The sequence below is a fragment of the Abrus precatorius genome, unplaced genomic scaffold, assembly GCF_003935025.1.
Source record: "Abrus precatorius isolate BTA unplaced genomic scaffold, Abrus_2018 Scaffold10, whole genome shotgun sequence".
Lineage (NCBI taxonomy): Eukaryota > Viridiplantae > Streptophyta > Magnoliopsida > Fabales > Fabaceae > Abrus > Abrus precatorius.
Window position 1 is genome coordinate 2,040,918 of NW_020874292.1, and position 15,676 is coordinate 2,056,593.

Sequence of the window (15,676 nt, forward strand, 5' to 3'; positions counted from 1 at the left end):
AAAAATTCTGATTATATTTTATCATTATAAATGTTATAAATTTTCTTAATTCAAAGACCATACCTTAAATTCCTAAATCCTATTATTGTCAGGTGATAAATAATTCAATGCTAAATTAGGAACTTATCTTTTAAATTATATTTATACTCACATATTTAACACACAATAGCTAAAATATGGTAAATTAGAAAACATAAAAAAAAATGAATTACTTCTAAAATCTTGAAGACTCTTAAAAATTATTTTTATAAAAGGTTTAAGTTTAGAGTTTAACTTCTTCTATCATGAATTTAAGTTTTTATACCAACTTTATATGAATATTTTATCATAATAAATGAATAAACGATAAAAAAAATTACTTAAAACATTTTTCTATCAGAACGCAGAATCTAAATGTAACAATAATTCAACATTAATACTGAATTACTAAATTATGAAAATACTTATGAAAATAAATATAAAAAAGTCAAAAAAAAGAGAAAAAAGATAAATTACTAAATTATACAAAGATTATCACATCATTAATACTGAGCAGGTATATAATAACGTTAATTATTAAAAATTTAATTACTTTTTTAAAATTATAAAGACCAAATTAAAAATTGAAAAGATTCTATAAGTATAAACAGATTAATTTAACTTTTAAATTAAATTCTAAAACTACTATGATAAGCAGAATTTATACAAAACGGTTAATCATTTTTTCAGATCTTTCTGATCAATAGCAAAGAACGCGTCAAGTATCTTCTTAACCCGTACTTTCTTGTAGCAATCTAATGAAAGATAAAAAAAAAAGTATCTTTCTGGTGCGATTGAAACTCTCAAAACGAACTGTTTTCTTGATTATTCTTCTCCTAATAATGTCTCATTTCATTCACCTCATTTTGGTTTTTATATAGAGATTATAAAGGTTTGAATGTCGAGTTCTATTATGATTTTTGTACTGGTAAAAAAAATATGATTTTATTTGCTAAAGCAAAGTGAAAAAATGGTGACACATTGTCGTGACAAGTGTGAAGTATCTATATCGAGACACGAATGCAACTTTTGAGAGAGACGATGGAACTGTTTATTATGAACTCAATGCATTGATAGAAGATGAACAAAACAAGTATTCTTTAGGTACAAACAAAGGGGTTAGTATCTAATCATCTTCCTCCTCATCAGTAAGGAATTTGCCAGTTCCAGGATTCAAAGCAGCAATGAAGAAGAAAAGAACATTGAACAACACTAACGGTTCGATTTCATTAATTGGTACCCCGGTTTCAATGTTGAGCTGAGCTAAAGCTCCCTTCCCAGTAATAATTTCTCCGATCAAAGAGAAAGCGAAACCCAATTGAGCCAATCTTCCCACGAAGAGCTCATTGGCTTTGGTGAATCCAAATAAAGGACCTGGTAATGCCACAGCTCAAAATTGTAATCCATTCAGATTTACATTAGATTATGCTTATATGCATTATAATTTAAACACAACTTTGCTAGCGTGTCTGTTTTCACTTCTATACCATAATGTTCTCTTTTTTTTCACTTATAATATATTTTAGACAAAAGTTACTTAAGTAAGAGTAGTAATAAACACGTGGAAGATATTAAAAGGTAAAGAATTTATTGAAAAATTAAGCATTGTGAAAGTCACCTCCTTCACTGAGACCAAGAGCTCCTCTAACGCCTTTGCCTGGAGGAATAACAGCTCCAGCAGGAGGGTCATCGTCAACAAATTTACCACGGTCACCTAGAGCTCCAATGGCACCTAAAAGGGTGAAAAGGATGAAAAAGAGAAGAAGGGGTTCTGCTTCATAGATAGGAATTCCAGTTTCTAGATTCAATTGTGCTAGAATTCCTTTGCCTGTTAAACCTTCACCCAACAATGATGCCTGCAAATGCACCAATCAGTGGTGTAAATTATCTACTCTTGTTTTATTAAGTGGCTGTGCGAATATTACACAAGGAACATTCAAAATTAATTTTGAAAGAATATTTTTTAGCTATTTGTTTTGAATATATAATTTTAAATCTTGTCCTATCAAAATTGTTCAATTGGTTATTGTCGTCAAAGACGACAAAAGTTTTGTGAGGAAGAAAAAATTGATCTTACTCAAGTACATTGAAAATAAGAAAACATCATGTGGTAAGGAGTAGATAGAGCTAAGCTAAGATTTACTCACTGCAAAACCGAGCATAGCAACACGACCCACGAAGAGCTCGTTCTGCTTAGTAAAACCAAATCCTCCAGAAGTGCCAAAGACACCATCTTCAACCTTTGGCTTTGGCTTTGTAACCTGCATGGATGACATATCTCGTGAACCAAAATTCAAAGTGATGAAAAATGAAGCATTAGATTAGGCACAAACTTTACTAGAAAAAACGGAAAATGAGTACCTTGGTCTTAGGAGGAGCGGATTTGGTCTTTGATTTGAAAAGAGCGAGAGTTGTAAATGTACGGGATGAAAAGGGCAAAGAATTTGAAGGCAGTGGGTTGAATGAGACATGAGAAAACTTAGGCCTTAATCTTTGGCTTTGTAGTTGGAGCAAAGGGTATTTCTTCAAATCCACAGAATAGCTACTTGAGACACTAGACATGAGAACCATGGTTTGAGCCATTTGCTTCAATAGGAAGTGTTAGGTGCTTGTCTATGTAGAGGGTGATATCCAATATGTTGTTAAGGAAGAATGCACCAAAATATGATAGAATGGAAATGCCATCTTTAATGGGGATGTGGATGTGGTGTGAGAGTTAATGACAGGCATCTAGAGTGACCACGTCTCCTCTATGTATGTGGGTGGGTATGGTGATAATGTTTTGATTTCAACTATTACAAACACAATATTTGGGGCCTTTCTTTGCTGCCTCTAACTTTGGTACACCCACTCAGTCTATTGGATTTTCTTTTTGTTTTTATTTTTATTTTCTTCCGTTGAGTTTTAATTAAAATGTAATATCAAGCTCAAGCTTTTTCTTATTTTCATGTGTGTGTTTGTGAATAGAAAAACAACAGTAACTTGGGAGATGGGACAAGGGACACGTGTCAGATTCTTGATGATTATAACTCAGGTCTTATTCTAACTCATAGGTAACTCCCCAGTCCCCAATAGGTAGGAGGATTGGACAAGGAAATCTCCAGTTGACAAATCCTGATTTGACACGTCCACAGAGTACTGTGGATATCCTAGTACACAAATATTGTTTTAGGATAAAAGTCCTTTAAATTGAACCGTTCAAGGGAAACTCTAATTCTAATTAAACAACAATACCAATACCAATAAGATTTATAATATTACACTTTGCCTAACTTATAATTATATATATATATATATATATATATTAAATTATTGTTAATTTCAAATATTGGTAGATAAAATTTGGAGGAGAGGGAGTTTTTTTTCTAACAAGGGAGGAGGGAGTATTCTATCCTCGTAAATTTTACTCATTTTATAAATAGACATTTTAAATCATAATTGATTCTAAAATTTTATCAATTTAAGTTCATATTATTTATTTATAAGAAGGGTTGTTCAAGAATTAATTGTAATAAAAATAAGATTTAAGTTACCTATTTAAAAAGAAGGATAAAATTTAGAGGGGCTGGACATTATTTTTCCTAAACTTTACCATGGTTTGATATATTATGTGCATATAGCTGTTGTTGCAGATGAATTAATGCATATCCCTTGTTTTAAAAGTTATAAGAAATTATTTTGCATTTTCGTTGGACTTCAGTGAGAAAATGAGTATTAAATTAAATATAGAACCTACATTTTGTGAAAGATGTATGATTCATTAAAAAAAAAAAGATTAAAATATCAAGGTAAAATGAATTTTAAATAATTATAAATAAGAATAAATTTATATTAATATTAACTAAAATTATTAATTTTGACTTTCATAAAAAAAATATTTTTTTTCAATAATATTATTTATTGGTGACTTGAGACACATCTAAACTTGTTACACATGCCACTTCTAATGGCGAGTAACTTTATTTAATTAGATACATGTCACATCATTATTAAATCATAAGAAGATTTTTTTTTAAATTATAACGATCAAAATAAAAAAAAAGAAAAAGAAAAAGAAGAAGAGCAGACCCTTAAAACCAATTTTGTTCATATTTTTAATGACTTAACGTATACTCAAGTCCAATATTAATGTTAATATCACACAATCAGTTGACATTTTATTTAAGATCAATCTATTTCTTTTACAGTGAGATTACTGGAAAAAGTTTTAGAATAAATCCTATGTATTTTTTTTTATTTGAATCTCAAGTGTTAAAAAGTATGGATTATAGCGATTTGAAAATATATTGTATTTATATTGCAAATATATTAGGTGCTAAAAAAATTAATACTCCATCAAAACATTAAACCCTGAAAGCATTTTTCAAAAATATTATTTTTAAATCTTATTTGACGGGGTCGTAAGATAGATTAAATAAGTTATCAAATTACTTATTGAAAATAAAATGTTAGTTACTTGAATATAAAACTTAACGGTAAACAACTGGACAGTAAATAATAAAAAATGCTCAGTGAATATATGTACTGCAAAAGACAAACTACACTTAATAAATAAATAAATATATATATATATATATATATATATGATTTTATTATTAAATAAAATTCACTTAGATTCTATGATTTTTCATATGAATTAATGCATTATTACATAAGCATAATGTCTATGATTATAGTTAATCAAAAGTTTAAAATAGTATTTGAATAATTTTAAAACAAATTTTATTGTCTTTACTATTATTATTTTTGTATACACCTGAAATTTTTTATTAATTGTACATTTAAGCAAATTTCTCGTGCAAAAATTGCTCTCCTCGACCTCGTATTGCTCACGCCCTACAAGCCCTTTATTTTTTCTTGAAACAAAAAACTGTATGGGTTATGCTCTTCTATGGGCCTAAGTAGTAGTAGATTCAACCGGACCTACCTAAGCCCAAATAAAAACTCAACATGGAAGGATTGGATGTATACAAGCTCTATTTGTAGGGCCACCCAACATTTTACCAATTCTACGTTTGATCACAGTATCAGGCACTGATGCCGCTAAAAAAAATTACCAAAAAGAAATAAATAATACAAGTCAAACAACAGTGTTAAACTTAGTAAAATAAATTTTCTTATTCTAGCTATTCATTATTATAATATTATTACAAAAATTATGCGTATAAAATGTTACAAAATTTAAACATTTTTAAAAAGTGAGGTGATGAAATATCAGTTAGTATTTAAATTCTATTAAAAATATTTTATACCGATATTATTTTATTTTAACACTGTGATTGGAAGGGGAGCATTGTATAATTTAAAGCGATGTGGTTTCAGGGTTCAACACTATGAAAATTATCTGTGAATCACATTTTGGGTTAGACGCCATTTTATAGACCAATCTTACTGTGCTGAAAGGCATTGTTCTAACTTACAAAAGCGCCAAGCAAGGCACTATTTCTGATATATGACGATTCTGTAAGTCATGGGCTGTTGACCAAAACACGCAAGGGTCACGGGCTAACATCATCATCATCTACACTCTATACAGTGGAGCAAGTGAAAGTATCTGCTAAATATAAAATTTATACAAAAAATAAAAAAGGGTGAAAAATATAAAATGAAATGATTAATGTAGTAAAATGAAATAAAAAAAAAGTTAGTGTAGTAAAACGTGTTGCAAGAGATAATTGTATGAATAATATGTCTATGCCACTGCTATGGTATGTCCCACGGGCAAATGAATTGATTCCCAATCTTAGGATTTTTATGACTACCATGAATTCGTGTTAAAATAAATATAGGCCTATGTTTATTCAATTTGTTTATATTATATAATTTTTAATGTTGTTTTCAAACACACCGCTGTGCTCAATCTGTAAATTGTGATTGGTGTGTGGAGTCATCCAAGGACTTGTTGTATCCTAGTAAAACATTAAGTATGAACAAATAAATGATTCCTATAATTCAATTCCGCACAATGACTAAGAAATCTCTGATCCAATGTTTTGTCTTCCTTTTTTCCTTTTTCGTTGAATTTAGATCAATGAATAAAAAGACACGTCTAAGGCAGAAACTGAGAACTCGTGTAATAAGGTTTTCCATTGACAGGGTAAGTTACGTGCATCTCACGTTCTTCAAAGCTTCTGTATGCAAGGTTGCATACTTTCTGTAAGGGTTTAATTAATATCACTATTTTCATTAAATAAACATACTCGTAAAAGACTTTGTGTACTTGCTTTCGCAATGTGCATAAGCACATGAAATTTTTTTTGGGTAATGCGAGCACATGAAATTTATTACACAGAATCTTTTTTCAAATATATATATATATATGTATGCATGCACGAGAACGAGATAATTCAAATAAGAAGGAAACTGGACAGTGACCTGCATCTATGTCTGGCTTACACGAAGCTCATTTTCAAACTATCATATAAGAAATTACATTTATTTATTCTCAAAAGCTGAAAAAAATGATGGTGGTCATACACAGAGTCCCTTGACCTTGAATTCCACAACTAGGCATGTACAGTCACATGGTCATGTATTTTCATATTTGAAAGAAAAAGAAAAGGGCAACAGAAGAAACAAGAAATAGAAACACTCTGTACCTGCTATGCTACTTGTTTTGTTTGTCACTTGTCAGTAGTAGTTATGTATATGTGGGATACTAATTCGCACTCTACAGAGATTTTTTGCCCGATATTTTTTAATTTTTATTACTACGATTTGTATTCTATTATTATTATTATTCACTCCCTGTGTTTGCTTTTCCATTTTGTTTGTCTTAAACCTTGAGTCTATACTCTGAAGTCTGAACCTATTTTTTCCTTCCAATATTCCATTATTTTTTTCTTTCCAGTTATTTTGCAGGTTATTTAAACAGTAAAAGGTGTTTAATCTTTTTTTCCTCTACATTTTTCTTTTATGTTTGGAAGTTCATAGATTGGTAGTTGAGCTATAAAGGACTATTTTTTTTTTTCACCACTTGTTTGATTTATGGGAATTTTGGAGGCATTTTATGTTCTATGGCTGAAATGGGTCACTCATTTTTGGATATTTTGCAATGGCTACCGGTTACTATTTCATTACCTTCGGTTTGTAAATTTGCCGTAAGATGTATGAATCTGTTGGATTGATTTATTTTTCAATTTCATCCATTGTAGGTTTAGTTAAGCTAAAGTTCATTGTTTTCATACATTGTGCGTGTTTGTTATGGGTGTATTCTAAGAATGTCCTTTTCTGTATAAACAACTGAGATTGTTGAAGAAGAAATGTGTTTTTGGGTCTGACTTTCCAAATTCTCAAGGATATAGCATGTAGATTAGAAGTGTCCGTTCTCTTACTTCTCTAACAAGCTGAAGCATTGTCAAGTTTGTTTTTATGTTTTTCTCTTCATTATAATCTTGAGCAAAAAATTATGGAGTGTTTTGAGTGAGATGCTGAACATCTGGGTAATGATGCAGATGAACTCTTTGCGCTTTTCAAGTTAATGTGAGGTTATGGAGAAAAAGAGATGGTTATGGAAGAGAAAATCTTCTGAGAAGAGCCCTGGTGAAGCTGAAAGTTCGGGGTCTGCAATGTCTCATTCTGAGAGGCACTCAGATGAACGGGTAAACAGTCAAATGCCACTGTGGTTAAACACGAAATTCTTCACTTTATGTGTGAATTTAATCATTCAATTCCTTGTATGTTAAGAGGGTTTTCCCTAGATTTGCATTTTCCTCTCTCACGTTTTCTATAATTAAATATCCTAATTTGAGTTAAATACGCATATATCACATACCCCATGTGCATCATTTTGATTCTTGTAACATGAGTAGATTTCCCGGAAGATAAAAAGAACAAGAATACTTAACGAGTTGTCTTGAATTCATGAAGTCAAACTCCAGATATTTTTCCCTTGAAAAGACATTTTTGCCATTGTGTTTTTCTTGTGAGAAGACCTAGATCTTCTGGGATAAATGTTCTCATTGGTACTGACAGCATTTGTAGTTTGTTTGAAAATGGATCCATAAATTGTAACCCATTTATGTTCAGTGCATTCAAGGGTGTATACACCAACTTTTTCTGTCCGATATTAGCTTAAATTCAGCATAAATATCATATCTTTTGGAAATTGATCTGCATCCTGTTAATTTCATCTTTAAGTTTTTCTTGTCTGTGCAGCATGAGGCATCGAAAGAATCTCCTATTGAACATAATCAGTCACCTGATGTCACCTCAAAAGCAGTGGTCAGAGCTGAAGATATTAATGATTCGTCATTTATCGACGCACAATCACCTGAAGTCACTTCCCATACAACAGACAACATTAATGATGATTTATTGGAGGAAGATGAAAACCAAACAAAGGGTAATAAAATAACTGGTGCAGATGTAACTGATGGATTGATGAATATGTCAGATAAGCTATCTGCAACACTAGTGAATGTCACTGCCAAAGAAGACTTGGCTAAGCAACATGCCAAAGTCGCTGAAGAAGCAATTGCAGGTACACGTGTTTTCAATTACAAGTACATATTTCCTTTGCTTTCTAGTTTGTATATCCTACAATGACCACAGGCTATCCATTGGTTGTTTACCTCCCTATTCTTCCTTGAATATGCCTGGTGTTGTGAAAAGGAGGGTTGGTGAGATTTTATAGAATTTTACTAGGAATCGCATGAGTAATGACAGCAGTACATTATTTTCAGTGGCTAACAAGTGATCTATCTGAGTGCTTACCTAGAATGATTCTTAAGTATATACTTCTTCGCTTTCGCTTTCTCTTTCTTCGACCTTTCGATTGTCTCTTAACTGGACCATTTCCAAAAACTTGTAGGCTGGGAAAATGCTGAAACTGAAGTGACAGGTTTAAAGAAGCAACTCAAGGCACTGACCCTAAAAAATTCAACCCTGGAATATCAAGTCACCCATCTAGACAGTGCCCTTAAGGAGTGTGTTAGGCAATTAAGACAAACAAGAGAAGAGCAGGAGCAAAATATTCATGATGCTGTATTAAAGAAAACACACGAGTTGGAATCAGCAAAAACTAAACTTGAGAACCAACTCATGGAGCTCCAAAGCAAATCAGATGTTTCTAATGCTACATCGCCTTCATCCATTGATTTTGATATGTGTCAGAAGGTTGAATATTTGGAGAAAGAGAACATGGCTCTCAAGCATGAGGTCCAAGTTCAATCAGAAAAGCTGGAAATCAGCACCATAGAGAGGGATTTAAGCACTCAAGCAGCTGAGATGGCTAGCAAGCAACATTTAGAAAGCATCAACAAAGTGGCCAGGCTTGAAGCTGAATGCCGGAGACTGAAAAGCATGGCTAGTAAGGCTTCAGTTGCATCATCCTCATTTTGTGTTGAATCTCTTAAAGATAGTCAGTCAGACAGTGGAGAGAGGACTAATGCAATGGAGATTGATACCCGCAAGAAGAGTGGCTCAGAACCAGACACGTGTGAGTTAAGCTGTTCTGACTCATGGGCATCTGCACTAATTGCTGAGCTTGATCAGTTCAAGAATGAGAAGTGTAGACAAATTCCATCCGGTTCTGTTAAGATTGATCTCATGGATGATTTTCTTGAAATGGAAAAACTTGCAGCACTGCCTGATGCCATGAATGAAAGCGTTATCCAGGAGTTAGTTGTTGCCAATCAATGCAGTAACGAAGAAAGCTCCATCAGAGACGAGTTTGGCATTATGAATCAGCAAATGGATGAACTAAAAGAAAAGTTAGAGGAAGTCAAAGCAGAAAAAGCAGAATTGCAAGTTTGTTTGATGAAAAGTGAGGAGTGTATTGAGACATCACAAATTCAAATGAGTGAGGCAGAAACTAAATTGGAGGAGTTGCGAAGAGAGCTAGAAAATGCCTACAAATCAAAGCAAATGTTGGAAAATGAACTAATGAGCATGCAGGTTGAGGCTCAATCAATAACTGCAAGGGTTCATTTATTAGAAGCTGAAGTTGATAAAGAAAAGGCCATGTTAGTTGAAATTGCAAGTCAGTGTAAGGAATTGGAGGAAGAGTTAGAAAGAAAAAAGCATGAAGAGAAACTCCGGTCAATAACCAACTCATACAGTGAAATGAAGCTAAAGCAGGTTGGTCATCATTGACATCTATATTAAATATTCTAACTTTGAGATGAGTTACAAAGTAGGGAGGAACTAATTAATCAAACACGTTTTACACAACTCATTTAATGCATGTGACATTTTGCATGCCAGGAGGACCTAGCACTAGCTGCAGGCAAGCTTGCTGAGTGCCAGAAAACAATAGCATCTTTGGGAAATCAATTAAATTCCTTAGCAACACTAGAAGATTTTCTGATTGACACTTCCAGCATTCCAGAGTTCTCTACAAGTCCATCACTCATTGCTAGAGCTGGAAAAGAGATGTGGAAATTGCATTCAAATGATAAATATTCACCCAAAAGAAATTCCAGTTCATCAAGGTCTGCTGAAGAGAGCTCTCGTCCATTCATAAACAAAAATGAAGAAAGCTCAACACCTTCATCAAACAACTTGCCAAATCATGAAAGTTCTGGGAAGAGTAGAAACGGCTTTGCAAAGTTTCTCTCTCAAACCGAGAGTGGGATCCGACTAGAAATGTAGTTTCTGCAAAATATTGAACTAACTATGACGACACTTGTTCATTTCAAAAGTTATAAGAACTTAGTCTTATCTGCTTGAAAGAGAAATATTTAGACACAATCAATTGGTATCTATCATGGGACTACATCAATTTTTTTTTGTCGAAATTCATGCTTGTGTTGAACCCAAGATTAATTTTTATGGTTTTGTGACTAAAAAGGTATCTCAAGTGTGTGTGTATATATATAATTTTTGTTTTCTTATCTGCGGTTTAACTGTATAACATATAAACCATATATAAAAAGTGTTTTCTTTGATGGGGTGAGAGAGGCTCGAACTCTCGACCTCAGGATAACTCAGATGCTATGAGACCTACGCGCTAGCCAACTGCGCCACCACCCCATTTGTTGCTGATGGCTTTCCAAATTTTATAATTAAAGTTTAAAAAGGTTTTTCTGCTTACCAAACATACGAGCCAACCTAGTTTCCTTAAACGTGTTAATGTCGGTAAATGACATAGATTATGGAGATAATAATTCTGAATTAAGGTGTGGGTTTGAAGGGAAAAAAAGGTGAAATTTTATTATGCAATTTCATTGAATTTTCACAAGATCATTTAATTCAATATAATGTAAGATTTAGATTGTATCATTTTTGTAAGATTTTAAGTTTTACATCATCATAAAAATTGGGTTATCCACTAACAGTTTGTTGGTTTAGATTATACATGTTTTTTTTTATAAGTAAAGCCTTATTTAAATTTTGTATATGAGAAAAAAAACTCATAATAGAAAACTTAACCTCACTATGATTTAAATATTCTTAATTTGATTAAAACCAGAAATACAACTGTTGTCTTGAAAATTACAATGCTTTCATGCGTTCTTGCATTCTAAATTTTACATACATGCTTGATGCTTCAAAATAATTTTTTGAGGAATAACAATCATCTATTTGTGTTGTATTTTGAAAAATAAGAGCCGGAAGTTTTTCGTACATATAATAAAATTTTGGAGAAAGGGGAGGGCTGATTTTGTACTAGTGTACACAAAAGGTAACAATGACAGAGTTTTAGGCTTTTATCTTCTATCATTCACGATGGTGATGACGATTACCCTGCTGGGACTTCCTCTCTCTCTTGAAAGCTTTAAAGAGATCAATGCCAAGACCAATGTTCAGCAAATTCATCCCAGCCATGCCAAATAGAGCCAGTGGTAGTTCCACACCCTTTTCAAATTTGTGAGCATCCCTGATAAGCTTGCCCGTGATGAGAATGTGAGATGCAAACCTGGCCACAAAGAAGGTGGCCCAATTCAGAATCCATTCTAACTTCACAAGAATGCTCTTCCCATCCCGAAAACCTGCCATTCGTCTCATTTTTCTCACATGCAGAAAGATGGAATGCAACTGCACCATCACAGAAAAAATCTCCTTAGATTAAACAAGGCCTTAACAACACATACATACATGAATTTGGGGGGAAAATCTTAGTGCCAAAATTCTAGTTTTCTTAGTGTGTGTATGTTGAAATTCTTATAATCGCGAATTTAACAAAGAAACTATAACTAACAGTATTGAAGTAAACGTGTATCCATACCCGTTGTGAATCCCCAACCATGCTATTAAACAGATATGGAACAATTGTACACAAATAAATAAATAAATAAAAATTCAATTTCAATGTAAATGAGGCTTACTTCACAGATAAGTGTGAGAATAAGGTAGTTGATGGTGACATTTCGATACAAAGCAAGAGTGAAGCAAATAAGGAGAACGAGATGATGCACCAGGATAGAAGGGATCCAGCCATTATATAAGCGATAACGAAGCATATCCCACTGATCATATGCAAAGTAACCACATGAAAAGCTCAATGCTTGAAATGCCCATGGCCAAGTACCTTCAACCAACTGCGAGTGGTCAAACATTCCACTTGACCCATTCCTTAACCACTCTCTGGACAAGATGAACAGCACTGCAAAAAAAACATACAATAGCAAGAGCCAGAACCATATTAAACATGACAGTATCTACGGGAACTGTCAACATTCCATCAAAAAAGAATTTTAGTAAAGAACCACCAATCAGAGTATGCTGTAAATTAAAAAAATTACTGGATGTTCAGAGATTCATAGTCCATTACAAAACAAGAGTTCTAAAATGCTTTACTAAAGGACTCATAACAATTACATAAAATGACAGCTTCAAAATATTGTTCTTTGTTTCCTCTTCACTATCTAACAAGAGAAAGAGGCTGAACTCACAACTCTGGACATCAGCCACAGCAAGCTAATGTATAAAATTTTGTATAAAGAACCAAGTTTCAATTCAATCAATGGCTTAGATTATAGAAGTTACTATCACTCAACAGTAGTTCATTTGTTTATTTAATTCTCAACCAATATCCCTACGACTCTGCTCTCTGCATCTCGAAATTTTCTTCATCTGCCCCAATCGTCTATGTTTTTCATTTTTGGGGGAAAAAAGGAGAAAAATCATGAGAAAACAATGACTCGTTTTTTGACAGTGTAAAAAAAAAGCAATAATTTACAGAAAATGGAAAAAGGGGAATTAGGATTGTGAGTGAAAAAAGGAATTGAAGAGAACCTGAAGCGGAGGTGACGAGGGAGTGGAGAAGGGAGACGGAGGTGTTAACGAAGAGAGGGTCTTCGGAGAGGGAACGGATGAGAGAGTTAGAAGTTTGATAGAAGAAAGAACCGGCGATGACGGAGAGAAGTTGCGTGCTGTTGTTGAAGAGTATCTGGAAAGAAACGAAGCCCAACCATAGAATTAGAGTGACTGAGAAAAATGCCTCCACCGTGCTCTGATCTCCGCCACCCATCGCCGCCTTTGCTTCTCTCTGAACTCTTGTTATTCGCATCCAAACCGTTGCTTTGCTCAATCTTCAATTCTCTCCATGTCTGATGCTTATGATACTAATTTGTCTTACCTATTCATACTATCTCGCTTTAGTTGAAGGGAATAGTATCCCATTACGGAGGTAGTAAATATACCTACGTATACATATAACAGAAGATGAATTTATTGCACAGCTGTTACAATTTTTACTTTTTTCATATATATATATATATATATATATATATATATATATATTATTAATTATATATACTCAATTTTGAATAAACTAAATAATTATAAGCATGTTATTTATAATGATATTTATTTATATTTTAAAAATATTATCCTTTAAAATAAAATTAATTAATTAAATATTAAATAATGTAGTGTATTTCACAATATTTTAAATTAATTATAGTATTAAATTGAATGTCTATAAATATTATTACATTGAATAAATTAAAAAAATTTTACTTTTCTTATTTTTAAGCACTTAGTGTCTGGAAATTTAATTAATTAACTTTTAATTTATTTTTTTACTTTTGATTTTTTTACATTTGATTTTTTTTAAAGTAAAAATATTTTTAAAAATTGTGTTTAATATTTTTTTAAAAGGGAAGAGTTTTATGCCTCATAATGATCTTACTCTAGACACATCCATTAATCTTCCCACTCAATATTATTAAAACTAGTACTAGCACTAGTCATAATCCTCTAAAGGGCTACCGGCCAGTAATAGTATCAAAGCCTTCAAATTATTTGATACTCATATCCTCAAGGTTTATCGACTGACTTTTAACTTAGAGCATGTGAATTTGACCTTGAGCATTTTTTCTTGAGCTCTATTTTCAACATGAAGATGAATATTATAACTATATTTTATAGTTAAGATTATTTTAAAATAATATTTCAAACTTATTTCATAAAGTTTCACAGTTGGAGGACCTTTAAAGTAACAAGTGTTATTATATTAATTTTTCAAAAATGTGCCATTAAAATAATTCTTTAAATATTTAAATTATTTTTACACTAGTTTTCAATTTAAAAATGTTGTTATCAAATAATTTTTTAAAATTTAATTTATTATTAAATTAATTACTTAAAAATAAAAAGAAAAGTCACCGAATTAAAAGGCTAAAATAATGATAAAAAATTTAAAAAACTAATTTAGTAATAATTAAGACTTTTAAAAGAAGAGTTTGATAATAATTTTTGTAAAAAATTAATATAATGATCACTTAAATATTTAAAAAAATTATTTAATAATTCAAATACAAGTTAATTAGTTTAAAGAAAAAATTAATTATAACAAAAAAATTAATAATTCTAAGAAAAATAATTTTTTTACACTAATGTAAGTTTAAAAAAATTTATACTTAATTTAAATTTTTTATTTAACTTATATCTAATAAGTTATGATTTATTACTTCATTAGCCGTTAAATATAAATTAAATAAAAAAACTTAAATCGAATGTAAAAATCTTTAAATTTACACCGGTGTGAGAATATTTTTTTTAATTTAAAAAATATTTTTTTCAAAGTACTAAAATATATGAATTAGTTAATTGGTCCTTTAAAATTGTTCCTTTAGTGTATGAGTTAATACTCTAAACTCTAAAAATATAACTTAATTGATTCAATAAAAACTAAAGAACATTATTTTCTCTTTGCTTAATTAAAGTATTTTAAAGATACTAATACGAGTTTCATTTTGTAGAACAGCATTTACAAACCATTGATTCATTAATTAAAAAGAAAACAATGGCCAAGAAGAGTGACCTTGAACTTGGGATGAGTGACCCTGATCAACTTATTGTTTAATAACTTATTCTTGGAAAATTGTCATACCCTTAATTGTTCTTACTCATCCTTTTTTTTTTTTTTCCCTTTCTCAAGTTTAGGGTATAAAAATTGCAGTTGAGCTCATACTCCTGATTAATCTTGTAATTGCAGTTGCACGTTTCAGGCTTTTGACACTGCAAGTTTGAGAAGATGGATTGACCGAACCATAGATTTATAAAGTCATTTAAGAAGCCAAGATATCGTCTCTCCCACGTACAGGTTACATTGGCTGTGTCTGATTTTCCTCAAAGGCTTTTCACAAATCCTTATTAATATCTAATGGCTGGCGCATAGGCCCAATACAAGGTCAATGAAGATTCACATAGGCCCATTACTACTACTCAGCTTTTACTATTGACTCAAAAAGAAATATTCAAAGTTTTG

At 31.6% G+C, this 15,676-nt stretch overlaps 3 protein-coding genes across 5 annotated transcripts; 1 reads left to right on the forward strand and 2 right to left on the reverse strand.

Annotated features, from left to right (window-relative positions):
- Nucleotides 1-1,051: 1,051 nt before the first annotated feature.
- Nucleotides 1,052-2,807, reverse strand: LOC113863604 (photosystem II 22 kDa protein, chloroplastic-like). The gene is made up of 4 exons (XM_027497247.1): nt 2,380-2,807; nt 2,166-2,279; nt 1,637-1,874; nt 1,052-1,392 (listed from the first exon to the last, which is right to left on the reverse strand). The coding sequence occupies exons 1-4, from the start codon at nt 2,599-2,601 to the stop codon at nt 1,145-1,147; spliced, it is 822 nt and encodes a 273-aa protein (XP_027353048.1). The 5' UTR covers nt 2,602-2,807; the 3' UTR covers nt 1,052-1,144.
- Nucleotides 2,808-6,084: 3,277 nt separating this feature from the next.
- LOC113852503 (filament-like plant protein) lies at nt 6,085-10,687 on the forward strand. 2 transcript variants are annotated; one of them, XM_027482796.1, is made up of 5 exons: nt 6,085-6,115; nt 7,473-7,619; nt 8,158-8,500; nt 8,831-10,098; nt 10,225-10,687. In XM_027482796.1, exons 2-5 carry the CDS (start codon nt 7,509-7,511, stop codon nt 10,609-10,611), a joined length of 2,109 nt encoding a protein of 702 aa, XP_027338597.1. In that variant the 5' UTR covers nt 6,085-6,115; nt 7,473-7,508; the 3' UTR covers nt 10,612-10,687. The 2 variants fall into 2 exon arrangements, with proteins under 2 accessions (XP_027338597.1, XP_027338598.1); XM_027482797.1 differs by lacking the exon at nt 6,085-6,115 and adding an exon at nt 7,065-7,118 and having other exon boundaries at nt 8,176-8,500; nt 10,225-10,611.
- Nucleotides 10,688-11,381: 694 nt separating this feature from the next.
- Nucleotides 11,382-13,585, reverse strand: LOC113849166 (TLC domain-containing protein 2). 2 transcript variants are annotated; one of them, XM_027478866.1, is made up of 3 exons: nt 13,198-13,585; nt 12,288-12,565; nt 11,382-11,997 (listed from the first exon to the last, which is right to left on the reverse strand). In XM_027478866.1, the coding sequence occupies exons 1-3, from the start codon at nt 13,469-13,471 to the stop codon at nt 11,680-11,682; spliced, it is 870 nt and encodes a 289-aa protein (XP_027334667.1). In that variant the 5' UTR covers nt 13,472-13,585; the 3' UTR covers nt 11,382-11,679. The 2 variants fall into 2 exon arrangements, with proteins under 2 accessions (XP_027334667.1, XP_027334675.1); XM_027478874.1 differs by having other exon boundaries at nt 11,469-11,997; nt 12,378-12,565; nt 13,198-13,576.
- Nucleotides 13,586-15,676: the final 2,091 nt, after the last annotated feature.

Coding starts and splice junctions, on each gene's coding strand:
- LOC113863604 (XM_027497247.1), bottom strand. CDS start 2,601: ATGGCTCAAACCATGGTTCTCATGTCTAGTGTCTCAAGTAGCTATTCT. Junction 1,875..2,165: donor TTGCTATGCTCGGTTTTGCA/GTGAGTAAATCT, acceptor GTGCATTTGCAG/GCATCATTGTTGGGTGAAGG. Junction 1,393..1,636: donor TCTTGGTCTCAGTGAAGGAG/GTGACTTTCACA, acceptor TGGCATTACCAG/GTCCTTTATTTGGATTCACC.
- LOC113852503 (XM_027482796.1), top strand. CDS start 7,509: ATGGAGAAAAAGAGATGGTTATGGAAGAGAAAATCTTCTGAGAAGAGC. Junction 8,501..8,830: donor CGCTGAAGAAGCAATTGCAG/GTACACGTGTTT, acceptor AAAAACTTGTAG/GCTGGGAAAATGCTGAAACT. Junction 10,099..10,224: donor GTGAAATGAAGCTAAAGCAG/GTTGGTCATCAT, acceptor TTTGCATGCCAG/GAGGACCTAGCACTAGCTGC.
- LOC113849166 (XM_027478866.1), bottom strand. CDS start 13,471: ATGCGAATAACAAGAGTTCAGAGAGAAGCAAAGGCGGCGATGGGTGGC. Junction 12,566..13,197: donor CCTCGTCACCTCCGCTTCAG/GTTCTCTTCAAT, acceptor TTTTTTTTGCAG/TGCTGTTCATCTTGTCCAGA. Junction 11,998..12,287: donor TTCTCACACTTATCTGTGAA/GTAAGCCTCATT, acceptor GTGATGGTGCAG/TTGCATTCCATCTTTCTGCA.